The sequence below is a fragment of the Neopsephotus bourkii genome, unplaced genomic scaffold, assembly GCF_033783945.1.
Source record: "Neopsephotus bourkii isolate Nb327-2 ecotype Australia unplaced genomic scaffold, CSIRO-AGI_Nbou_v1 NB_481, whole genome shotgun sequence".
Classification (NCBI taxonomy): domain Eukaryota; kingdom Metazoa; phylum Chordata; class Aves; order Psittaciformes; family Psittacidae; genus Neopsephotus; species Neopsephotus bourkii.
The window spans coordinates 1,932,139-1,957,299 of NW_026900982.1; the positions used below are offsets into that span (position 1 = coordinate 1,932,139).

Genomic DNA, 25,161 nt, shown 5'->3' on the forward strand with positions numbered 1-25,161 from the left:
TTCAGTAATTCTGACTACTTAATTCCATCTTCTGAGCATAGTTTTTTGCTTTTCTTCCTGTTCAGCATCATCTGCCTCTCCCTTTTCTTCATTTTCTAGCTTCAAAATTGTTGCTCTGACCATTCTTTGCCTTGCCTTTGTCCCTCTCTGTGCATCTTGATTCCTCCCATCCTTGGCTGTTAACTCATGTGTTGCTATATCCCTGCTCTCCCCCTGCACATCCAGTGTATTTTCTCTCCACATCAGTCTGAGAAACATGTTTTTAGGGCCCTGCCACTCCTTTTGTATCCATACTCCCCATCTTCATTCTGCACCCGCTTGCTGTGCCACGTCTTTAACTGGATAAGAGCAATCTACAGGGCAGAGACTCTGCTTCCATTTCACAACAGGGCCTTGTTCTTTGCCACCACTCTAAAATTGTATTGAATTAATTGTTTGTGTACCTCAGATAACTTCTGTGCACCTGGACAGCCCACCAGCAATCCCTCCTAGGCAACCAACCTCTAAAGTGTATTCACCAAGGTACTCAGTGCCTGATCGGACCTGCATCTCTGACCCCCCTGAAAGCCCTCCTGTGTTACCACCACGAGAACCTGTGCGAACTCCAGATGTTTTCTCTAGCTCACCACTACACCTCCAACCTCCACCACTGGGGAGAAAAAGCGAACTTGGTAACACTTTTTTCCCAAACAGTCCTTCTCCGTTTACTCCCCCTCCCCCTCAGACACCTTCTCCACATGTAGCACGGAGGCATCTTCCATCACCACCCTTGATACCGCAAGATGTGGACCTCCATCCTGTTGCTGGACCACCTGTTCCTCCGCGACAAAGCACTTCTCAACATATCCCAAAGCTTCCTCCAAAAACTTACAAAAGGGAGCACACACACCCATCGATGCATCGAGACGGACCACCGTTGCTGGAGAATGCCCACTCCTCCTGAACTATCCCTTGCACTGGGAGTCGCGTTTTCCTGGTGCTACGTCTGTTGCTGGCAATGGATGCACTGGACCTGGTGGTGCCAAGGATTTGGGATGTGTATGCCAAACACTAAAAACTCTCCAATAGATTGGAAATGCAGTGTACAGAAATGGAATTGCAAAACCAGACGTTCTAGTGGGAAAAAAAAAAATGGTTAACTTGTTCATGTACACAACTTCTTGGTTTAGTATGCAGGACATTCTTCTAAAGTAATTGGACAACTGATTGTACCAGAAAACAGACTTGAGAGACTTCTTTGGCCAATGAGCAGAGACTGTGTTTGTGTAATGATCAATAATGTCCAGTACAGGAAGGAAAACAGTCTTGTATCCATCAGTTCCATACAGTGGCACAGTTTTTGGAATTAAAACATTATGCACTTTTTTTAAATCTCAAACAGGGAACTTTATATCCTTCTTAATCTTCCTTTGCTTTACTCCCTGCTTTAAAATACCTTCCTAAAATTGTGAGAAGGACTGTGAGGAAGATCTGTGGTACCTAACCGAGCTAGAATTAAGGCAAAGCACTGTATTGCGGTCCTGTTTACAAGTTGTTACAATGAGCAGTAGGGGTACCTAGGCTTCACCAAAGAGGTACTTTATTATTATTTTCTGAAATACTATGGTGCCAGTTCAAAAATAAATTTTTGCCGGGAAGCATAATGTCTAATTATTGCTTTCTTTAGATAGAGCAGATGAAAGTCTTACATCATTAAGATGACAGCAAGTTTTCTTTTAAGAAGCAGCACTATCATCTGAAGTAAATATACTACTACATTTAGAAGACTGTTAATCTCTGCTAGGTTATGTCACGTTCTTTCTAAGGTTTACTGATAATCCATTTCATGGCTAGTAGCTGCTCTTTTTCAGTCACGCCATGAAAACAGTCACTTGTGAAAAGGAGCACTCACTCGTCAACTTCCATAGGTATTGTCATGTTTTACTAACAATAGATTAATCAGCATACATAGGATTGCCTTGCAGTTGCATAAATCATGTGTATATAGTGAACGTTGCATAAATATACTTGCAGATTGTTTTTAATTTAATTGAAATAAAGATACAGATATGTTCGGCTGACATACTTTAAATCATTACACAGGCAAACAAACAAATCAGGTTTTCAGTTAAGCAGTGAAAGGGACAAAAGCACATATTGTGGTACGTGTTTTTACTAGTTCAGTGTATCTATTTTAGTAATCAGACTCTAAAGAGAAGTGAGTTCTGGCGTGTGTTACAGAGTAATAATTCAGTAATATTTGAGAAGCTGGGTTATTCCCAAAGTGAATTATTATACGTTATAAAGCTTCCCACACTTCCTGTATGACACCTGTTAGAAAAATTTGAACGTATATTAATCTTTACACAAGGTTTCTGTGTCCAAATACACATGATGGAACATGTACTGGTATAAACATCATGACATGGATTATCCATAAACCTGTGTACTGCTCTTCAACTCTAGAAAACACTGTGACAGTAATGCATGGCAGTTATTGAAGAAAAGCAGCTCTATAATCTCCACTACAGTATGTATGTGAAGTGTAAAGTGTCTCATCTTCAGTTAGCACGGCTCATGGGCCGAAGCAAAATTCTATCCCATTTCCTCTTTGGAAGAAGAATGCATTTCAGCATCCTGGAAAGCTGTATCACTAGAGATGGTGTTAGTTGAACAGTGATGGAAATCACCTTTGTTAATGCTTTCTGCAGTGCCCCTTGATCCTTTAGTGTGGTCATTAAATTTCAGGTGTTCTGATTTCAACAAGAATGGCAATTTTAAATGTTGAAATTTAACAATGTCAGTTGTATACCTTCTTTGATGTCTTTAACAGTGTAGTTTTGAAACATTTTCCTGGCAAAAAGAAGAACAAATGAAGATCTTTACATTTTGGCTTCAGAGGAGAGCATCATATGGGAGCTTTGTAAAAACCCTCAAGCTACAGGGAGCCATAGTTCAGGTTATTGTTCTTTGGATATAAACACTATGATGGGCAAACTGTTGGCAACATTACCCAAGTTATTAGCTCATCAGTGTGTTACCAGGGAAAACTCCTTAAATTTAGACTTTTTGAACTGTCTTCTGCATACTCATTTGTCTGTGCTTGCAGCTGAGGCAGACCAGGCAGAAGGAATGATCCAGTGGTTAGGTTGCTCAGCTAGGAGGAGAGGCCTCACATGGATCCTGCTAATCAGATTTCATGAATGTCAGCAGGTCTCCATTTCCCTTTGTGAAATGGGGAACATTTCACATCTTTGTGGTTGAGAATAAAAGTGCATTACTGGTGTGATACAACTGCTGATAATGGTCACATTGAAGAACATAACTTGAATGTGCTTTGGAGCCCACCAGAATAGGTCAGTCACAGTGCACAGATCATGGTGTTGACTCAGCTGCAAATAGGAAAAACAGTGACACAATGCTGCAGGGAGCTGTGGAGCACTAGGAGGAATGCTGACATGCTTGCAGGTGCTGCGTGGCATGGGGAGGTGTGAGCACTATGAGCTGAGTTGTCCCTGTTTGTGGTGTCATTGCTTTGAACCTGCTGAGAATGTGGCAAAGGTTAAGATAGTGTTGGTGGTAAGAACTGGAGTTAAACTTCATACGTGACAGATACTTGTGATACACTGGAAGATACTAAGATCTCCTAGGGAGCTGGGTAGTTGAAGTTACAGTGGTGTGTGTGCTCATGGGGGTTTTTTGTGCAAGCTCACATGTCTGTTGACAGAAGCAGCAGAAGGAGTAAAGGAGGTGGAGGAAGGAGCTGAAGAAATACAACAGTGAGCTTCAACAACATGACCTTGATGAGAAGCCTAAGGAGTGAATCAGCTGAGTGCTGGGTAAGAGTCTTGGAACCACGTGTATGGAAACAGTCTTTTGACATGACTGTGTGCAGGGAAACAGGATTTTGTCAGTAATGTTGCCTCAGAAAGGCACCTGAGAAATGTGTTTCTTTGGATGGATGAAACCTTATGCTGATTCAGTGCAAAAGAGACAACGGCATTATTTAAAAGCAACATTTAATTGGTACAGGAAGAAAAATAATCCAGATCACACACATACACGAAAGGTGGAGTTGAATCAGATCCTGCAAGAGGTTGTGTATTTGTGTGTGGTGCTAAGCATCATTCAGTCATTTTATTTACATTTGCAGATTCTGAGCAGGTACAAGGACATCTCAAATGGTAAGTATAGGCCTGGAAGTAAGAACTCATACAGGATCAGAAAGAAAGAACCATCAGTCCTGACCATGCCTTAAATCACTAAAACAGAAGCTAAAATGGACAGCATTTTACAAGCAAAGGTCTGCCACTTTGGAAGGATTTCCTCACCCAGGACATGTTAGCAGGTAGGTTTCCCCCTTTGCCCTCTTTCCGTTTTGGCATCTGCCCGACAAGTGTAAGGAGCAAATTTATTGTATGAATAGATGTCATTATATACAAGACCAAAGACACAAGGATCAGAGCCCTTGACTGCATCAGTGCATTACAGTGGAAACTCTTCCATATTAACTCTGGTTCCATGGACAAAGAAATAGGTTTGCCTAAGGCCTGTTCTTTTGCAGACAAACAGGCTTTGCTGATGCTTTGGTTACAAGTATCTCCCTCTTCTTACATACTTCTGTTCTGGCCCTGGACTGTGACTGAAAGCTGCAAAGTCCTAGGGAGTGTCTTTGTGATATGGCTGGTCAGTGTGGAGTGGTCCTGACTGGAAAGGCCTAGGGAATTTGTTACTCAGTGAGGATGTGAGGAAGAGGGAAAGACATGAAAGTTGGTTTTTGTCATTAAAAATCCTAAATTTAAAAAAAAACAAAGCCTCCCAGAATAGTTTACAAAAGCTGAGGGGAGGGGGCTGTGTGATACTTTTTTCCTCTTTGTAAGGAGAAGTGGATTTTTGGAAACCATTTTGGGTCCAGTAAATTCTGTGGGGCAGATGTCAGCTAAAACATTTTAATTTCTGAGGTTTTCTTGATCACTTCCTTGGAATGTTGGGAGAAAGGATGGGTTTTGTCTGGTTTAGGTGGGATAACCCTTTTCACACACACTTCTTCACCTCCACCAGAGGGGGGAAAGCAGCTGGTAGTTGCACATCAGTCAACACCATGGGAAAGCTTTAGGCCCTGCATCTGCAGTCGGTGTTAGCCACTGTAGCCAAGGACATCCCCGTAGTGCTCCCACTGCCAGGAGAGCCATGCAGCATGATGGGTGCTCTTCTCTTGGCACCAGATTCAGTCACCCTTGCACTGCTGTTGGAGTCCCAAGCCCCTAATCTCAGTCTTGCATATTTCCCGAGTTGTTGCTCTTGGCCCCACAGAGACAGTTCACAAGTCTTCAGGTGAAGCTGTTCGTTATGACTAGTGTCCCAACCCTGTCAAGATAAGGTGATGAAACCACATTTCCTCTTGAGACTGCCCTTAGCATGCCCCAACTTCAGCTAACACCACAGTCCTGTGCCAGTGGTGCTCTTGCTGCTGGGGTGTGACATGGATGTTGTACTAGATGGTTGTATTTGTCTTCATACTTTAACAAAAGCTATAGTCTTCTGCAGAGAATGGTGTTGCTGAGGGTTTGCCGTGTCGAGATGTGATGAGGGTGGCATTTGGCCTTGTGGGAGGAAGATGATCTTTGCACAGGAAGAAGAGCTTGTGACTTTGAACATGGGGCACCTTTGATTTCCTTGCCCTAGTGCCTCAGTTTTAGTTAGAAGTATTGCTCCAAAACAGGGTGCTCACATGATGGGGCTTGTAAGGTGATGTCAGGCCAAAGAGAGTTGGCAAAAGAGTATTTCAGGTGTATTACAGACCAGGAGCCAGGACACTGGTTGACTGTCAGTATCTGCATCAGTTCACAGTGGGGATAGGGTGGAGAGGAGTCTTCATCTCTTGTGGCAGGCCCTGGGCTCAGCCTGCATCACCTGCCTGGAGACAGAGGCGATTCCAACAGCAGGAGCAGAGGTTCATACAGCAGGAGGCAGTTAATTAAACAACACCATAAAAGGTGAAGGAGGATTCTGGGGAGTAACAGAAGTCCGAAAGAAAGGATGCTGCTGATTAAGCAGTGCAAAGCCAAGGTGCTTCCGCTTAGACCTTCTCAAACAGCAGGGTAATGTGAGCTGCTGTCCTGGAAGACATCTTTAGTGGTGGGTTGGGGTTGTTTGGGGTGGGTTGGTTGTTGGGTTTTTTTTGGGCGGCGGATGAAAGTGGAGAATAGAAGGGATTTCAGGCTTCAGGCCAGGATGCCAAGGCTGCAGAGGTAACCCCGCTATTGTGGGGTGAGCCCAAATTAGACCTGGCTTGAATTTGGAAGAGCGAAGATGTATGGCAAATCAAGCAGCACTGGGGGATGAGGGGGAGGAGAAGATACAGGGATTTGGCCAAAGCTTTCCAAAACTTTCTGAGGAAAGTTCAGTCAGGCAGGGGTGAAGGCTAGCAAGTTCCTGTACTTACTGGACCTGCTGGCTGAGCTACACTTCAACCCATAGCCTGGCCCTGCCCTGTGCTAAGAGCAGGGATGCGTTTGTAAGGCAATTGTGACAGTCTCCTCTCCCTCACCCCTCCACCTACTGTGTTAGTAAAGGGGTACTTGGGGCCTTGCTGTCTGCCTCCACCCTCGGGGACCTGGGGAAGCACTGTTGCACTTAGGCTGTGGCCTGCCTTTCCTGGGGCTGCTTATTTCTTTTTGAAGAGCTTGCGGAAGGAGCTCCGGAAACCCCCCTTGGGCTCGTGCCGTGGGTTGTGGTCGCTGAAGGATGTTTGCTCATTGTCATCCTTCTGGCAGAACCTGGTGTTGTCTTCTGCATGGAGCTCCTAAAAGGGAAAAGACAATTTAACCAGCATTTGCAACCTCACATCTTTGTCCCCTTCTCTCTTTCTCTCTGTGCTAGGAGGGACCTGGTGGGTGAGGAGGTGCTGGAAAGGCTGGGGTCACTCAGGCCTCGGCAGCACTGGTAGCCTCTGGCAGCCTCAGGCAGCACTGGTACCTTTGCAGAGAGCTTGTTGCTGGCCCTGAGGCTGTGGCAGAGGACTGGAAAGATAAGCATTGTTAGAGGGAACTGGAGCCTTCCTTCCTAAGGTTTTTGTTTACGGGAGCTTACTAGCCCCTTTTGCCAACAAGGGAGCAAGTCAGCACGGGCAGTTGAAGGAACTTCCCACCCTTTCCTTGCTGTTTACCCTAGGGCAGGGAGGCTTCAGGCTTCTTGAGCTGGTATGTTGTGAAAAACTCTTCTGTTTGCTCTGCTGCTGCCTGGTTATGTATCTGTGGGGCAGGAGGCTTCATCAGCACACACACCTTGTGGTGAATGTGCCACTAGAAGATCTCTCCGCCTTGCTGAGTCCCTCTCAGCAAGGCTCTGGGCAGGTCCCTTTCTCCAGTTCTGCCTACCACTGCCATGGTGATCTCCTTTGCTCTGAGGGGAGAACATGTCCTACAGTTCTGGATTAGCTCCACATCTGCATTCTGCTGTGGGCCATAGCACTGCACAGGTGAATGCCACAGAGCTCACAGGCTCCTTTTTTAGGGAAAGAATGGACATGGACAGGGGGATGGATGGGGGACACGGGCTGTATCCCCATGGCATTTATCCTTCTAACTGATCTCCCTTGCTCAGCCATCCATGACCTGTTTCATTCAGTAGGCTTTTTCCTCTTTTCTTTCAATGTTTCTTTGCTGTCTTCTCAGTCAGGCTGTTGGAACCATCCTCCCATCATCACCTGCATCTACAGCCTCACCTGCGCCTTGCCTCATTTTAACAGGAGGCTGTTTCTCTACGCAACACAGAGAACCAGCAAAGCACTTCACAGCACCATAAGCCTCTTCCACAGGATGTGTGAAAGGCATCTTCCCCCTCAACTGTGTCAGCTCAAAGCTGACTCTGAACAGGCGCTGCAGGCTACAGAAACACTCTCTGCAAGATGTGGTGTCCTGGAGGCCAGGAATGCCACCTGCCATGTCCCATCTAAGAGACGCTATCGCTGGGGTCTTTCTGTTTTCACACAGGTTTTAGCAAGGATCTGATCCATGCAACAGACACAGGTGAAACGAAACCCATGGACCAGATCCTTTCTGGTGTAAAGGCTGAGTTTGTCCAAGTCATGCTGGTTTACACCGGCTGAGGATCTGATACTAAATCCATTGCTTTTCTTAACCCAGCACTCCTCACAGAAAATAGAAAGGCACCTTTGTAACTGGGTGCCACCCTATAGCGCTGATTTCAAACAGCTTTGCACGTATGTAGTGACCCTGATCAGACACAGGATTTACTTGTGGGGGAAGCTCAGTGACAGCTAGAGGCACATGGGAGACTAGCTTGTCCCAAGGTTGTTCTAACTGTCACTCAGCCAGCTGTGTGCCTCAAGCCCACGCTTGTCCCTGGGGAAGATGTGTGTGAAAAGGAGCTCTCTTGCACCTCCCTTGGGCATGTACATGCAGATGAGCACTTTGAATATGTGGACTGGGAAGCTATTTTGGCATGTTCTGCCCTAACTGCATCTCAGATCTTTCTCCCGCTGCTGCTTCTGCATCACCACGTGCCTTTCTTTTTTCCTCCTGCTATTTATGCCTCCTTACTTCCAAAAAGCTCTGTTTTTCACCCGCTCCTCTCTGTGGGGGGAAGTAGCTCCTTTGGGAGCTTCGAGATGAGGCTGAGATCATGTGAGGCTGGACATTCCTCTCCTGCTTCTGCTGCAGGCGGCTCCCGCTGCTGCTCCGTGTGCTGTAGAGCCTGGTGCTCACACCCTCAGCGCTCCTTGGCAGCTCCTTCAGAGACCTGCTCAGCTGCTTGCCTTTGCTGTGGAACATCTCACGCTTGTAAGTACTGCTGCTTACAGGAGTGCAGCTCTTAGGCAATGGCTGTAAGGCATGATCTGTCCTCTCTGGTTCTGATGTGAAGTTAACGGGCCTAAGGAAGCAAATGTCTAAGCTGGACTCGGAAGAGGCTGGGGAGCAATTCTCAAAGAGAGCAATGTTTTGGAAGGCATCATCTTCATAGGGTCCTGGCAGGGTGAAAACCTCCCCAGGGTAGTCAAACTCTTCATAGCTTGGTGCAAAGTTTCTCGCGTCCTGCAGCAGCTCCACAGAGGTCCTGATGGCTCTGTCAGTGTTCCCCACTGCATCAGCTGGTGGTGCTTCATACTCCATTTCAGGGATAGATTGTAAAGGGGCTGTCAAAGCCTTGAGTTCCTGCTCTGTGAGCTGGGAGGATGCAAGGATGTTCTCCGGCCTCTCATGTTTTCTGCTTTCCATTTCCCAGTCAGGGGACTTTACAGCCTGGATGTTCTCCATCACGGTTGGCTGGGGTTTCTTCATCTGCGGCATCAAATGCCTTTAAAACAAAAAACAGAAGGGGTGGAATGCTACAGGATGACTGAGAGACAGCATGACAAGCCTCCCTCTCCGGGGGGGCCCCCCCCCCCTTTACTTGCTTCTAAGGCTAAGAGGAATTTTCATATCTTGGGGAACAGTAACAGAGCTGCCATTAACAGAAATTGCCTGGTTGGGTTAGCAGGAGAAAACTTGCACGGGTAGAACTGCTTATCCAGTAGCTTTAGCTGACTTGTGTACTGCACACCATGAAATGAATAGAAACTGAGATGAGAATCCAACTGCTCCATCCCTCTCCTGCTTATCAGGATTTTTACTTCCATTCTCTTGCTGTAGGTTGGCCTGGGTAGTATATTGAGGAGGAGGCTAGGGATTGATCTAATAACACTGCCACTTAGGGGGACTCAGAATCATGAAGCCAAACTTCTTCTTAGTGTCAGATAATGTAAGGAAGTGCAACAGCCACAAATTGCTGACATTAAAAAAAAAGGCAAATCTAGTGTGCTTCTCTGATCATCATCTCATATCAGTAGGCTAGAAATGGCCAAAGATTGCTGGGTGCTACCAGTAATCCTGTCTTGAATTAGTCTTCTGTCTATTTGAACCCATTTGTACTTGGGTCTTGTGATGGTGAGTCACATCATTCAGTGATGTGCTATGTGCAAAAGTGGGGTTTATTTGCTAGTCTGAGACTTTGGTCATGTTCCCCAATTCTTGTAATGCTGGCAGTGAATAACGTAGTGTTACTGTGCACATCACTGCCAGGCCTACACAAATGCATGTCCTCCCTGGTTACACTGTTAGGACAGCTAGCAAGAACACGGACAGCCCTGGGTTGTTTCTGAAATGTTTCCTGCTTATACACCACATGGGAGTGGATAGCAGGAGGGAGACAGCCCTTCATCTCTCTATGCATCCACAGGGAGTAATCCTGGAAATGACAGTCTGTAACTGCTTAGCGTCCCAGGTGTAGTATGGGCCAGGAGAGAGGTTTCAGCCTACTTTCAATGCCTTCTACTAGGACAATAGGCTTACGGGGTTGTGGTGCCAGAGGAAGGTGCTGGTGGGAATGACTGTATTGTCTCTTCCGAATGGATCCCACTGTCCCGGATAGATGCCGCACTGGGTGTTGGAGAAACCTCTTGGCTCGTACACTGGGAGGTAAGACCTTTGTACAGCTTCACCAGGGATGACCTGAGGGAGGAGAAATCCATCGTCGTGCTAAGAAATAAGGCAGGGAATGAGCACGAGCATGTAGAATCACAGAAAACAGGGCTGGGACGGACCTTAATATTCCCGTTCACCTCTTCCCACCCAGCAGAAGAACCTGTTCCACCTAGTCTGTCCCACTCAGCAGGGCATCCTGCTCTCTGTCCTGTGCTTAATGCCTCTCCTGACAGCAGTCCCTCCCCAGCAGTCTGCTCCATCCCTTTATCACCCTCCATATTCAGCATCTTCTCTTGAAGTTTGGTCTTGATCTAATTCCCCAGTGAATCATCACAAGGAGCAAAAGCAAACAGATTTTGATTTTAGTCCAAAGTCTTGATTTCAAGGAACTCTTCCAAACCACAGCTTGAGAATCTGAATTCAGGGTCATTTCTATCTGTCGTGGTTTAAGCCCAGCCAGTAACTCAGAACCACGCAGCCACTTGCTCACTTCCCCCCTTCCATGTCAGACTTCCCCGACACCTCCCATTCCCTGGTGATAGAGAGAATGAGCTGATGTTGTGCTTACTTCTTCAGCTTTTTCCTCTTCTGTATAAGGAGGTCTTCATTGCATTGGAAGAGGAGACTATAGTGTGAGATGAAAACCCGGAGGCGCTGCACACACACCAGCAGCAGGTAATAGTCAGGATGCTCTTGGTCCGTGAATTTCAGGACATTCTGGGCATAGAGGAGAGCAGGCTGTTTGGAGGGTGTTTCTGAACCCTTTCTGGGGAGAAGGTCCCATTGGGACCATGGATTAGTGCTCTGGAGTGCCCATGGCATTTCTCTGTGGGAGCATGGTGGGACCTTTTCTAGGCAGTGCCAATTTCTGAGGGACTTGGATGGGGCCTGCCTCCTCATATACACACGTAACCACTGTAAATGTTATCATGAGATGTGTGGGTGATGCATTAGTTGAGTTTAGCAATGGATGAATAAACTGATCTCTATTTTTATAGGGCTTGCTTTGTCTGTGTTAGTACAATTCAGATAATCCTCCTGTGAACCAGAACTCTTTTTATCAGCAAGCTCTTTGTAGGAAAGATTGTTGGATCTGAGGAGCCTCTAGCCGCCTTAGTCTCTCAGCTAACAGGCCTGTGGACCACTTAGCAAAGAAGCCAGCTCTGTTACAGGAGTTAGTCAGAGCTCACAGTAGGTGTGCCCCATCTCTGGCCTCTTGCTTTCCGAGAGCAGCAGGCAGCAGAGCTTTTGACTTCCCAGGGGACAAAAGTTGGTTCTGTCAGGCCAAAGGGAGAAACTGTCAAATAGAAGCAAGCTTCAGGTGAAAATAATGAAAATTAAGCCACTTTCAGTTGACTTTCCCTTTCAAGAGTTTTTTGTTTTCAGAGAGCCTACTGGGTTAGCCAGAAGCCCTGAACCTGTACCAGCCTGAATACCAACTCTTGAGTTAAAAGTCACGTGTAGTAGTAAGAGTTCAACAAGACAGTTTCCATCCTGGGGCCCTACCTGTAGATGAATAAGGTATTCAGGGATTCGCTGGACTATATGGAAGAACAGAATGTAGAGATCAGACTTGATTTCTTCTTCTACCTGAAATAGAGAAAGCAACTTTAGAGTCTCTCCCACCCATAAAACATGTCTGCTTCTAAATGGTTCTGGGATGTAGTGAGTAGTTGTGCTGTAAGTAATTACGACAGTTCACAGGAGCACACCAATCAAGTGGCAGTTACGTGTGATAATGCATCTTGCTTCTGGAAGGATGTTTGCAACTCCTTCCACCAGCAATACTAGTCCTAAGGATGAAACCCTTAGGTTGAGTGTTCCTCACAGATAATCCCCAGCATAATTAAGTAGGGGTGTATGTTTAATATCCACTAGTGAAGTTTCATTGGAACTCCAGGTAGAAGCTGTTGTTCAGAATTAATTTCTTAGTTTAGGCTCAGATAAACTGAACAAAATTGAATTGATTGACTTCTAAATTAGGATGTCTTGGAAGCAACTTAGTGTAGTTTAGTTACTGTACTTTAAAACTACCTTTATATTTAACTTTCCTGATTTAAACTAAGAATCAGGGGTGTGAGACCAGATACTGAATCCGAACAGCAGAGGCTGTTTTCTCTCTAAGGCGCTTACAGCCTCACTCTTGGTCTCCCTGTTTGGATGAGTCCTCCGTTTTCCAGGAGACAGTGACTGGGTAGCATGTGTACAGACAAGCCTTCTGGGAGGTTTGATTTGTGACATGTCGTGTGACAGCAAAACCATCTTTGGTTACACACAGTAATGAGCACGTTAAAAACTTCCTATTGTAGGTGCATGCCAGCCACGGCAACCTTGTGGAAACTGTCATTTAGTAACAGAACAAGTGGATTGGCAGAAGAGCTGTTTTGTGGGCCTGCATAACATGGAAAGATCCAGGCTTGCATGTTGCCATTACGTGTCTGTGAAGCAGTCAGGAAGTTTACCTCCTTTAGGATCACCACATGGATCAGAGAGATGCATTCTGGCAGGTCCCTCAGGTAAGCAACGTAGTAGTCCAGAAAATTATTCTTACAGAAAGAAAAAAAGAAAAGAACAAGGAAAATTAAGAGACATTTTTGGTCATAGAGCCAGCCAGAACATGAAACTGTTGGTCCTTCACTATTACTCCTGGGAGCTCATCACGCTAACTGCATGAAGCTTTCAGACCTTGGGACTTCTCAAGAAAGGCTATTTAATAAAACTAATTCAGCTGTTGAGCATAGTTTGTAACGACTTATAGCAGATGGGAGAGGTACAGAGACTGGGGAGCAAGAAGCTTTCCTTAAGGCTCTTAAAATTTATAAAGCATCAGATAAGTTTTTACACACCCTTCCAGGAGAGGTCCCACTGCTTGCCAGGGCTTGAGTAGACCTTAACCCTGAGAAGCAGGTATTGTTTTACTTGGGGCTAGAAACTATATAGGATTAGGGGCCTGCCCACCCACTTGTCGTAACTGAGCTAAGTATTAAGCAAGGGGAGCATAAGAAATACACTCTTTTCACACTGTCGCTGTAAATAGAGATATCTGAGCTGTACAGGCTCCTATGTAGCTTTTGCAACCAAGTCTAGGTCTTGTGCAATTATTATAGGGCTGTTCTATGCGGCTGTATGCCCACAAGTGAATCTGGGGTGGGGACTCCCTGAACAACCAAGTGGTCCAACACAGGGACTGCCATGCACTGGGACTATGCTCAGAGGAGGCTGAAAGGTCTTAGTCTAGCCATGGCTTCACAGCACAGCCCCTCTGCTGCAAGGTATCTTGGGCCATCAGCACCCCACCATGAGTCATAGCAGAAGACTCCATAGAGGTCTGTAACATACCTCATCATTTGTTAATTTCAGGAAGATGTCTCCTAGAATTCCTTGTCGTGGCCAGCTCAGGACTCGCTCCTGCAGAGCGTGAAGTAAGTCGACATGCTGCTGGACCAGGTACCGCAAAGAGTTGGGGAAGAAGCTGAAGGGAGACTGTATCAGACTGGTTACACAGAGCAGAAGCTCAGCCCTAAGCATGGACTGCTGAAGTGTGCATTCATGGGTGCTTCAAACACAGGTATTTTTAACTGCTTTTGTTGGAGTCCCAGCTGCACCAGGAAGCCCCGTTTTGGCTGCTACATACATGCAGGTACCCTCTCCAGTAGGCTATTATTACAGTGTTTTGAAGGTTTCGTAGGCTGACTCTCCAGTGTGTTGTATAGCTGACCAGAATTTGTAGAACTAAAAAGTCCAAGGCCATGCTAAAGTCCAAGGCCATGCTAAAGTCCAAGGCTAAAGAAGCAGGACCATGGTCCTGAGCCATCCCATAGAGTGCTAGGAGGGGAGCTCCACAGCTTTGCATGTTGTTTAATTTGTCAGGCCTGTCAAAGCCACCCCTTTGATGTAGAGCTACTGCCTTGCTGTCATTTCATGCTGATTTCATTGAGAATCAGAATGAAGATGTCAAATATCAAAATATTTTGTCAGATGGAAAGGTTCCAGGGAAAAAGAGTGAAAATAAAAACTCACTTCAGACTATCATGTTTCAGTTTGAAGTGTATGTGTCACCTAACTGCTTAAACAAGCCTACAGCAACCCATGTACAACACGTCCCACAGCGGACTTCTGTCAAATGACTCCTTGGATGTGGGAGGCATGTGAAAGAATAGGAGGCTGATGGGACTCCAAAGGAGACTGAAATGAAGTAGTAGTGAAATGATTTGAGATGCGAGGTAGACAGAATGCAAGGACAGGCAGAAAAGTCTTCAATCACAGTAAAAACTTTCAGTACCTGCAGTTTTCGACTAGAAATAAGCTCTAAGTGTTCAAAGATGAAAGAAAAGTGGGAGAAAGTATGATGCAGAAAGAAGGTTGACTGAAAAAATACTAAAAAGAGAGAGCAAACTAAATCAAATACCTTCTCTCTTTAGTGCTCCTTTTCACATCTGGTCCTTGCAACGTGGCCTTGATCTTCAGGATTAGGGAAAGGTTGATGACATATTTCCTTTCTGACTCCAGCAGCTCCAAAGCGATGTTCTGCCTTTTGGCTTCCAGAAGATAATAGTTAAGTTTAATAACAAGCAAATGCTGACCTCAGGGACAGCCTCATGTTAGACCTGTGATCTGACATTAAATCATGAAAGTAGAAACTGTCAAAAAGTGATACCAATGTCTTGTCTTTGTGTGTTTATTTTCCCCAAAATATAAAATTCTAGCCTGATGCTACAGCATGCCCCAGACGTGACTTGGAGGCACGGTTTGCTAAGAAAGCTCCAAAGCAAATATGTTTTCCCCTGTGAATACCAGTTTTTTGAAGAAAAACAAAACAAGCAATCAAAGGTAAAGCAAATCATACTGGGGATTCACATCCACTTTCGTAAAGCAAATCATACTGGGGATTCACATCCAGTTTTGTAAAGCAAATCATACTGGGGATTCACATCCACTTTCATAAAGCAAATCATACTGGGGATTCACATCCAGTTTCGTAAAGCAAATCATACTGGGGATTCACATCCACTTTCGTAAAGCAGATCATACTGGGGATTCACATCCAGTTTCCTGCACAATGAGAAGTTGTATTTTTCACCCACTTCAGCAACTGCACTGTCACAATCCCATCACTACTCCAAACCTGCCAAGTCCTGGAAAGAAGAATGGATGTCCTGAGTGCAGAGCAATTCTGTCAACAGCACAGACCAGTAAATACAAAGGCCAGAAGTCTTAGAGACTGGGGCCCTCACAAATTCCCCCCCTAGCAGGAGAAACTGGCTTGTGTGTCTCCCTCTGTACAAGCTGATTACTGACCAGCTCACACCAGATCTGAATTTGAGCCTCTTTATCCCGAGTTTTCCATTCTGTCCTTACCAGCCAAAGAGGGTTCACATATAATGTTGTCAGCTGAGCTGTATCTGCTTTGGCCCATGTCTTTCCCTCTCTCTGGTTGCTCTTTTGAAATGTATTCATCTCCCCAGTCCTTGGTGTCCTTGGGCTGCTTCCACACTGTTGATGGCAGATGCACTTTTGGCTGCCCCTCTGTTGTCAAAGGTGGCTTCAGGCTGTCATCTGTCTCTATGGGTGCTCCTGCCATGACAAGCAGCTGAATGGATCTTAACATCTCAGTTAACAGGTTATGCTACAGCAAGCAGCTAAGCTGCATTATCAGCCATGTGAAGTACTGGAAGGAGAGTCAGAAGCATCCTCTGTGCTTCACAGGGGCTATAGCACTTTATTGTTGATTTACAAACAGAAGTGCACTTGGCAAGCACATTGGCAGAACAAGGTTTGCACTCTTCCAGCATTTATTTTCAGGCCAAATAAGGTATAAAATCAGATGTGTTTAGAAAAGAAAAAGCATATATTCCAAGTATGGTTGCACTTGAGGGTTTTGGGATACATCAGGACTTGGTAATATGGCAGGTATTGTAGAAATAGGAAGTATTATTATAATTCGGACTTAAATGCCATTCTTACTGGATGTAAACTGTCATGGCTCTTAAAATGGTTTTAGTGTGATGTGATTATACAGCAGCAGCAGGACTCAGTCTGAGGCTATTAAATCACAGAGAAAGTAGGGGAGGGAGCAGGTGCATTAGAGCTGGAATTGCTTTAATGCAAATGATTTTAATTTGGGTTGCAATAAACCATTGTTCTCTTTATTTTCAAGTGGATTCCAGCAAAAGAGCCATCCAGAACACTGAATGCTTCTGGTGAACAGTGCAAACCCCTAATGGTTGTTCTCTTATGTCCTTTTGCTGGCCAGGATCCTTAGTGTCCCCTTACTACACCCTTCTCTTAGTTCTGAACAATTCTTATTTTTGCCAGAAAAACTCCTCTGTTAACATTCAGATGCCTGCAAGGAATCTGGAAGCTGGTGTGTGAACAAACACCTCACCAGTTCTACTGGGTGTGTAGTCACTGCAGAAACCATCTCCTCCCAAGTGACAAAATGGCACACTTGTTATTCTTTGCCACATTGATAAGCCTCAATTCTTCCTTTATGCAAAAGCACTTAGAACATGCGAAATCAGCTGCAGAAAGGCTTTTCCTGCCAAATAGCAATCATTTGTGTCTTCTGTCAAGTATTGGGCACTTCAGGACTCAGGTTTGCTCTCCTTTTCAACAGCGAGCATGAAAATGAAGGCACATGACAAAGTGAAAGACATCCCTTTGAAATGTGTTCCCTGAAAGCATTTCTTCTGTGCAGTGAGGCAAACACTCTCGCTGAATCATTGCCCTGCTGGGTTTTGACAGTTCGAGGTTTTCCTACCTGGACCTCCTACAACTTTCACGCTTCCTTCTCCCATTGGCATGATCCTGGTGTCAGACACTGTTGAAGAATGAAGAGAAACTTTACAAGAGCAGGCTTCCTCCTCCCAAGCCTAGTCACTAGGGTTAGATCCTCCAGTCTTTCACATTTTTGCTATGCAAACCCCCCTGTTAGATGCTCTGCTAAGGAGGATCTTTACTATTGTGGCTCTTGTTGTGGTCTTTGTTTCAGTAGCACCTGCAGGCAGGCTAAGGTAGGATACCTGCTGTGCTTGGTGCTGTATGACTGCAGAGGAACATGAGCAGTCTTGGCTCGTCCTTGCTCAGTAGGTGTGTGTTGGGTAGAGGCACCTAGCAGGCAGAACGAGGCCTGACACGGAGGCACAGCTGCCATTTTGGGTGGAAAGGAGCTTACTGAAGAGTGGAGGGGTGAGATGATTGGAAAGAAGCAGGCAGTGGGAGAAGTGGGTGAGAGATGTGCAAGATGTGGATGTGCAAGAGGGATATCAGGGAGAGGCTAACATAGGATCTCAAAGTAGGGCAGAGGGGGGCCATGACTGGCCAGATTCTGAACAGAACAGCAGAAAACAGCATATGATTTTTATCCAATCTCTGCCTTTGCTGACTTTTTAAGTGTCAGACCAGTCTCTGTGATCCTCCTTTCTGTGCTCTGCTCCCTTACATGGAAACAAAACCATGGATTGCAGGATTTTTTACCGGGGCTCCTACTTGGCTCTGTGTCCATGCCACTAGCATTACAGGGAAGGTCCAGCCTGCTTCCATTTCCCTGGAGGAGGCAAGCAAGGAATATTTTGGGACAGTGTTCACAGAGCATCATCTTCTGAATCTGGGCCAGCACCAAGGTTGCTATCATAAGGCACTGCTAAGGTGTGTGCACAGACCCAGGAGCAGTCCTGCAGAGAGAAGCACCCCTGTTTCCTTTATGTGCTGCTTGCACCTGAGGAAAACTTAGTGTCCTCTCACTCTAGTGACCTTTCTCTGGATTTTTTTCCCTGGGGAAGGCACTGAATTTGCCTGCTCTATTTCCTACCTTTTTCATAAGTCACGTTGTGTAGAAGACTTGTAAAATCTTCATTGATCAGCACAGGTTCTGGGAGGTTAATGGATCGAAATGGGCTGCCCTGGAGGGGTGTAGGTACCGTCTGTGACCCATGATCATCCTTCTGTGCTCTTCTGTACGAATACAAAGAATGAGACAGTTGGAAAGTATGAATGCTACAGGTGAAGCTCCTGTGCTGCAGCTGGGGCAGACAATAGTGTAAGTATAAGCACAGAGTTAAAAGTAGGACAACTCCAGCAGAGATCAGGAAAGAAGTTGGCTTTGATGTAGTTCATGAACAATGTTCTGGCAGTAAGTTCCACTGGCTATAGGTTATTTCAGATCTGCTCTTTTGCAGAGCATATTTCATCTAATTAAATGGCTTAATTAGCTAAGGAGCTAGCCTAGATTTGTCATCAAGGCAGCTGCACGCTCGTCAAAACTCAGTTTTCAGGAGGTTTATGAGGGCCAAGGTGGGTGAGCTGACTGCTTCATCACAGCAGCAGTGTGGCCCAGCAGCATGCAAACATGCTCCTGCATGACCCTGCTCAGAGAAGAAAAGGCTGGTGACAGGAAAGCAGAGCATGGCTGCACCATCAAGAGCCCACCAGGCTAGAGCTTCCAGTAGTAATCAGGGTTGATACACAGGAAAAGATTAAGACATTGAAGCTATAGGAAATTAACAAGACAGACACCACTGCTAATGAGCACTTGAAGAGCTTTGGAGTTCGTGCCCTTACTTAGCTTTCATTTTCCGTGATTCCCTCCGCTTCTCTTGCTGCAGCTGCTCAATTTTCTGTTGCATTTCCTCCTGCTTGGCACTGATTTCTTCAATCATTGATTTTGCATCGCTGAGCTCCTCCTGAGAAACAGACAGAAGCACAGTATTCCCAGGGTGCCCCTCAGCCTTGCATAGCTCTGCTTTGAATGCTGGCTGGCATGCAGTACACAAGCTTCGGGATGCTGGGGAGAGCGGCTCTGTGGTTTGACACTCTTCCTTTGCAAGTCCAGTGTGTGTGTTACACTGCATGGCAATCCTTAATTCAACTACAGGCAACTCACCCAAGCCAGCATGATGTCTCATGTTTAAGGCACTGGTGGGAGATGGAGACATGGGGCTTCAGCCACCACCAGTTAAAAGCACTGGGAGGACTCCTGCCTTTAATGGCATTTGGAGGTGGGCCTGAGGAAGCATGTTTCCCTCTGCAGTTATCCAGCATGTGTATTCAATGTTCAGTTCAGAGCCCAGTTTTATCACTCACATGTGTAAGCTTTTGCCAGTCAGGCCTTGGAGCTGCCTTTTTAGCCTGCTTTCCTAAGGAAATGAGGGCCTCCATAACCTCCCTGTCAGCACATCCTCCCTCAGGCAGCTTCCACAAAGCTTTACTTGAGTGTAGAGCCCTCTCATGCATGAAGTTCCTGCAGGTTTCATCAGTGTGAGTAGCAGGATGGAGGAGAGAGGCTACAGAGTTCTTTGTAAACTGAAGGAGTGGGGTTTCCCCAAGCAAGCAAGTGGCTTCATTGGCAGCTTGACATTTGGACAGTCAACATGGGCATGAGGCAGAGAGCAGCTTTTACCCCTCCTGTTTCTTACATAATTTCTTGTGTCTGGATTTTTAAACCCCTTTTTACCTCTGAACAATGCCATGGGTGACCCTGCATCTGGTAGCTTTGAGACCTCTGCCATGTGCAGAGGAGACACTTCTTGTTTTCTCCTTTGCTTGTCCAGGACCACAGGCCTGCTTTTGCCTGGTGCTATCCGCATCTCCCTGTCAGAGGGTTAGTAACAGGCTTTTCCAGTAAGCAGCCCTTTTTAACTTCACAAGGTATTATTGACTCAGCAAAACCCCATGGGGAAGATCTATCATAAAAACAATAAACTAGTTTCTCTGCCCATCTCCTCACAGGCAGTCATCCAGTTTCTGCATGGAAGTGCTGCCTGGTTTAAAGTGTACATGAAGCCGTCTTTATTCTCTTGGGCTGGATCAAACCAGGCAGTGCTTCCTCCCAGTCATGTGAGAATGCAACTTCAAAAGGCTGTAGGGTTTTGTGTTAATTCCCGGCTCCGCAGCGGCTTGGGTTACTGCAGGAAATGCAGGAGACCTGGCCCAGGGAGAGGTATTGCACAGTGGCCCTGTGAACAAGCCAAGTGCCTGTTGCATGTGCCGTCCCAAGCAAGGGTTGCTTGTGCCCAGGGCAGCTCACAGCACTGCCTCGTGGCCCATTGAGAAGGCTCAACAGGCCAGGGCATGGGTTACGTTTGGGCTGGGGTAGTCAGGGAGACACAAAGCCAAAGGAAGAGCACCAGATATACCTGAAACAATTGCCAGCTCGTTTTCTTTACGAGCAGGAAGGATTGATGGAAGCAGGGGAATTCTGCCCTGTGCCACCCAAGCTAGCATGGCAGGTATGCAGCCCCCTTGGGGGTCACACTCCTACCTTGAATGTGTTGAGGGAATTCTTCATCTCAGCCACTTTCTCTTCCATGGCACAGCGGCAGCTCTTGACCTTCTCCTCCAGGGCATACTCGCCATGCTGGATCCGTGACAGCTCCTGCATCGCTTCTGTGAAACCCGCTTTCAACTCAGAGGCTAATGCCTGCAACTAGAGGAACCACAAACAGGGTGGGTTCAGTCCCTCCTCCCAGATGCAGGTGGCTGTGTTCCCGAGGGTCACCCCTGGTTCAGAGTGGCATGAAGGCTGGGTGTAACCCATCCTCTAAGGTGCTGACCTCTTTCTCCTCCTCCAATCATGGCTGGGAGACATGGAGGGAGGTTTGACCCCTGCTTCAGCCTCAAGTACAGGGTAGGATGTGTTTGTCTTGGGCAGTCAGTGTGCCCCTTTTTAGAGTTTTTCCAGGCTCCCTGGCAGTTTGCAGCCTGTCAGTCTGTAGAAGGAGAGGACAGCCTGAAACATGCCAAGGTGCTTTGCAATAACAGCAGCCAGATTTATCAATCCCCAAAGCAGCTGAGCAATCACGAATATGTCCATTTTGAGCAAGTCCTCCTCCCCCACATGCTTGTGGGGCTGGTGCTCTCCCTAGACAGGTCTAACACCTCCTTGCTCTCCAAGGGCTATGGAGAAGCTCTGTCCTGGGTCAGCAGGCCCTTTCCAAGCAAGGAGGCAGCTCTTTAACTCATGATGGGGAGGGAGTGGGAAGTTTTCCCCTGGCATACAGTGACACTGTGCCCACTCACCCTGTTTGCTGTCCCTAGAGGCCCTAGCACTGCTGGAAGAGCTCACCATCTAAGCTGGAGGCAGCCAGTTGATAGCCGCGTGAAGCAGGAGACAGAGCAGGGTGAGCCAGGCTGGCATAGCGAGCAGACAAGGCAGTGTGGAGGTGGGCAGTGAGGGGAGGCAGCAGGGGCTAAGCAGGGACACCCTCTTCAGGGTCAGCTTGGGTTGGCAGCCCTGAACTGTGCCCCACTGCTGGGAGCAGGGAGCTCGTTCTGCCTGCACAAAGCCCATGGCGAGGTCGCAGGTTTTTACCTTTACAACAGAAATTCGGCCTAACATCTGGTTATAAACTGAGTCCAAAACTGGAGCACTGATGGTAAGAGGACAGCCACCCCGGGGAACTCAGGCGCTTGAGTCCTGTAAATGGAGCAGAGATGGCTTCCGATACCTCGGGGCAATGGCATGCCCCATCCTCCTCTGATCAGACTGACATTGTCTTTACAGAGGACGTCTGCCTGACATCCCCACTCCTACCCCAGTGCTTACCCCACTGTCCCCAGTCTGGTCTGGCTGGACATGCATTCCCAGAGTTGCCTGGCTAAGAGGAATGGGACTGACAGGCTGGGACAGGGCGGAGAGGAGCAGGAGGCTGAGGGCATCTTCCCTCTTCAGGCAGTCAACCCTGACTCCCCAAGCCACCTGGAGCTCCAGACCCCTTGGTTCAACACCTTCACCCACCCTTTCTGGCCACAGTGGACACCTTCCTGTGACACAAGAGTATCACAGGAATTGTCACCTTGTGAGTGTAGCCTGAAAAGTTAGAGGGGCTGCTTGGGGCCATGGCTGCTAGGGGAGGCAATGATGCTAGGGGAGGCAATGATGCTGCTGATATCTCAGCCTAGGGGTTGAGGCAGATGGTCTTAGCATCATCAGACATCCTGACACACATGCCTGGAGATGTGGGGGAATACCAAGTGCTCCAGCAGTGCAAAATGTTCATATTCCCATGCCTGCTCTCAAGTGCTTGCCACACTTCCATGCTAAGCTGACATTGCCAAGGCAGAGTCTCCCTGCTAGCCTGCATCAGGGCTTGGCATCACATACTTTCCTCCAAGTGAAAAGGGGTGATTCATCAGATCCATCCCTTCCAACTGAAATTTGCTGTTCTGTTGTATCCTATGCTAACCCTTTTAGAAATCTGCTTGAGGATGGGGATGTCACAGCCTCAAAGTGGAGCAGTCTGGAAACTGGCCGTGGAGATAACAACAACTGGGGAGGATAACCAAAAATGAAATGGTTTTGCCCATAGGCCTGGCCATATCCTCCTCATATGCTTCCAGAAGGGGTGTAAACTAGACAGATCCTTTGTAAAGGGTACAGGGATTGGAGTCATTGCTCATCTAGAGGTTTCAGATTCAAGAACTGCTAGACGTCAGCAAAAGTCAGTAAAAAGGGACTACTGCAGAGACTTTAGTATCCATGTGCACCGAGATGCTCTGTGAAAGCAGAGTTCAGACAGCCAAAAGAAAGATTGGGACTAGAATAAAATAGGCTTTGCCTCTAAGAGCAGAAAGTCACTTGTTATTTTGGGGTTCACTGTTGGCCAATCTGCTCTTGCAGTCACAGTGCTAGCTTGGTTTCTTTGTGAGTCCTTTGTGCTCCAGACCCCAGCCTGGCTCTGCCCTACCTGGTACATCCTTCCTTGGCACCATGCAGCTTGCAGTGGCAATTTCAAACTCTGAAGTGCATCTTGCACTTGCATTTCCTTTTGTTGATGCTTGATGGGTAAAAGCAGCAAGCAACATGAATCAGCCATATCTGCTCGGACAGGAAGTGCTGAAACCCTGAGAACTCCTTTCTCCACTGCCATCAGCTCTCAGAGCATAGAAAGGAAATACTAAGAGCCTTGTGGCACTGGGTGCAAGTTTGATGCAAAAGTGAGTGGCACAGGAACAACATATTTTCTTTGAACTCCTGCCAAGCACAGTGTCGTGCTTGAGCCATGGATTTTGGTTTGAGCTCCTTTCTAATGACAAGCTGTAGAAAACCACCCTTTAAATCCCCTCAGCTGTTGCAGAAAATGGAAGCTGCTGAAGCATCAGCTCATGCTTATGTCTTGCCCAAGTTATGCCTACAGGACCAGAGACGTTTCACAGGTTTGTGAACCCCTGGAAAGTTAAACCAATTCAGTGCTTCTAAAGTGCAACACATACCATATAAAATAGACAGATTTTATACTAGCACAGAAACTTGGCAACAGCTTAACTGTAATGTGTTGTTCTGCCTCACCTGTTCATGGAATAAATAAACTGTAGTACTTAAGTTGTGGAAGTTAAGGAACACACCTTAACAACTGAAGTTGAGCTAATGCCTAGAGGATAAGTGAATCTGCATGGTCACAGGGAGTCCTTAGAACCTGTCCAAGAGCTGTTCAAAAAAGCGTTTGGACATCTAAATAATGTAGGCTAAGATACATGTTTCAGTCCCCACGTGCCTTTGGAATGTGGCTCTCAAATTTGACAAAGCAATGCACTGAGGGGTCCAGCATCATGCAGTTCAGCAGATTATGTCATTGCTGGAGAGCATGACTCCCATTTTACCTGCTCCCATGATGTTTTTCAGCTGTGTGTGTGGAAAAGCCATGCAAGTAAAATCTCTTAACAAGACCAAGTAACTGCTGTGCTCTCCTGGTAGCTGCCCATAGGGAAATGAAGGGTTCTCCTTCTCTCCCTACAGGACTGATTAACAAGACAGTCACTTGTGACTCTCCCTTGCCCTCTAGCACAATGAGAATATGAACTCTCTATTGTAGTCCACCTGGAGAGGGGAGTAACCATTTCCCAACATAGGGGAACTGTGACAATGTGGAGGAAGTGATGACGGCTAGAGGGGAGGAGAAGGGTGAGATGAGAAGACATATGGGGAGCGTTTCTCAGCCTGGTTTTGACTTTACTTTCAGAGAGTGGAGATACATATGTCTATATATATATATATACACACACATATATGTATACACATACAGAAACCAGCTGTGAAATCTCCTTTGCTGAGCCTCTGCTTGTCTCACCTGTTGTACTGTCCTCAAAGGGTGAATAGGACTGATGTTGCTTCTGGGACCAGAGGCAGCAAAACTGTAGAGCCTGCCCATCCTTCCTCAGTGGGTGCCAGCAATATTAGCCATTTGCAGTAGATAGTGACTGTCCATGCAGTCTAATGCTTTGTCTAAGTCTTTGTCTAAGACCTTGAGGCTGCTCAGGGAATGTGATCATGGCCAGGAGACAGGGATGACTTATGGAAGGAATGGCTGGGGTTGAAAGCAGAGGGCAGAGTCTTGAGGAGCTGGGTTTGCTGCCCTGGCTGCCACTGAAGGGGTGAGAGGGAACCTTTACTTCCATGAGTATATGTGTCCCCAGATATCTCCTTCAGCAATAGCCAGGCTGTCCAGAGCTCTGTGTCTCCAAAAGAATGGCTATTTGCATCTGCTGTCGTTGGCAGCTGCCCTAAGGTCCTTACACTAGAACAGGGCCTGCCCTCAGGGACCGTGAGCTGAAGCCTGTCAAAATCAGTGGAAAGCAATCTCAAGATGAAGAAATTCTGCAGAGGAATAATTCTGCTGCTATAAATATATCCTAGAAAAGAGCAAAACCACCTGCAGCCATGAAGAAGTACTGCCTGTTAACTTTGACCACCTTATCTACTATC

The 25,161-nt window shown here is 46.6% G+C and overlaps 3 protein-coding genes across 11 annotated transcripts in view; 1 reads left to right on the forward strand and 2 right to left on the reverse strand.

Moving 5' to 3' along the window:
• SOS1 (SOS Ras/Rac guanine nucleotide exchange factor 1) overlaps nucleotides 1–11,460 on the forward strand; it is a 61,714-nt gene extending 50,254 nt beyond the window's left edge. For 3 of the 4 annotated variants that reach the window (XM_061350311.1, XM_061350312.1, XM_061350313.1), the window contains one exon: nucleotides 449–2,060. In XM_061350311.1, the coding sequence (XP_061206295.1) occupies nucleotides 449–943 (495 nt within the window). In that variant the 3' untranslated portion in view covers nucleotides 944–2,060. Of the gene's footprint in view, nucleotides 1–448; nucleotides 2,061–4,132; nucleotides 4,164–4,250; nucleotides 4,328–10,317; nucleotides 10,458–11,039 lie in introns of those variants that run through there. The other variant, XR_009724978.1, reaches the window with a different exon arrangement.
• GALM (galactose mutarotase) overlaps nucleotides 1–25,161 on the reverse strand; it is a 201,153-nt gene that overhangs the window by 97,202 nt on the left and 78,790 nt on the right. The window lies entirely within an intron of this gene.
• The window catches only part of ARHGEF33 (Rho guanine nucleotide exchange factor 33), a 31,144-nt gene continuing 12,143 nt past the window's right edge, over nucleotides 6,161–25,161 (reverse strand). For 3 of the 6 annotated variants that reach the window (XM_061350332.1, XM_061350331.1, XM_061350326.1), the window contains 13 exons: nucleotides 20,722–20,886; nucleotides 19,023–19,144; nucleotides 18,274–18,416; nucleotides 17,224–17,283; nucleotides 15,822–16,037; nucleotides 14,872–15,001; nucleotides 13,803–13,935; nucleotides 12,926–13,009; nucleotides 11,970–12,053; nucleotides 11,032–11,180; nucleotides 10,332–10,517; nucleotides 8,544–9,297; nucleotides 6,161–6,784 (listed from right to left, as the gene is read on the reverse strand). In XM_061350332.1, coding sequence (XP_061206316.1) covers nucleotides 6,647–6,784; nucleotides 8,544–9,297; nucleotides 10,332–10,517; nucleotides 11,032–11,180; nucleotides 11,970–12,053; nucleotides 12,926–13,009; nucleotides 13,803–13,935; nucleotides 14,872–15,001; nucleotides 15,822–16,037; nucleotides 17,224–17,283; nucleotides 18,274–18,416; nucleotides 19,023–19,144; nucleotides 20,722–20,841 — 2,319 coding nt within the window. In that variant the 5' untranslated portion in view covers nucleotides 20,842–20,886 and the 3' untranslated portion in view covers nucleotides 6,161–6,646. Of the gene's footprint in view, nucleotides 6,785–8,543; nucleotides 9,298–10,331; nucleotides 10,518–11,031; nucleotides 11,181–11,969; nucleotides 12,054–12,925; nucleotides 13,010–13,802; nucleotides 13,936–14,871; nucleotides 15,002–15,821; nucleotides 16,038–17,223; nucleotides 17,284–18,273; nucleotides 18,417–19,022; nucleotides 19,145–20,721; nucleotides 20,887–21,771; nucleotides 21,877–25,161 lie in introns of all 6 variants that reach the window. The other 3 variants (XM_061350329.1, XM_061350328.1, XM_061350327.1) reach the window with 2 other exon arrangements.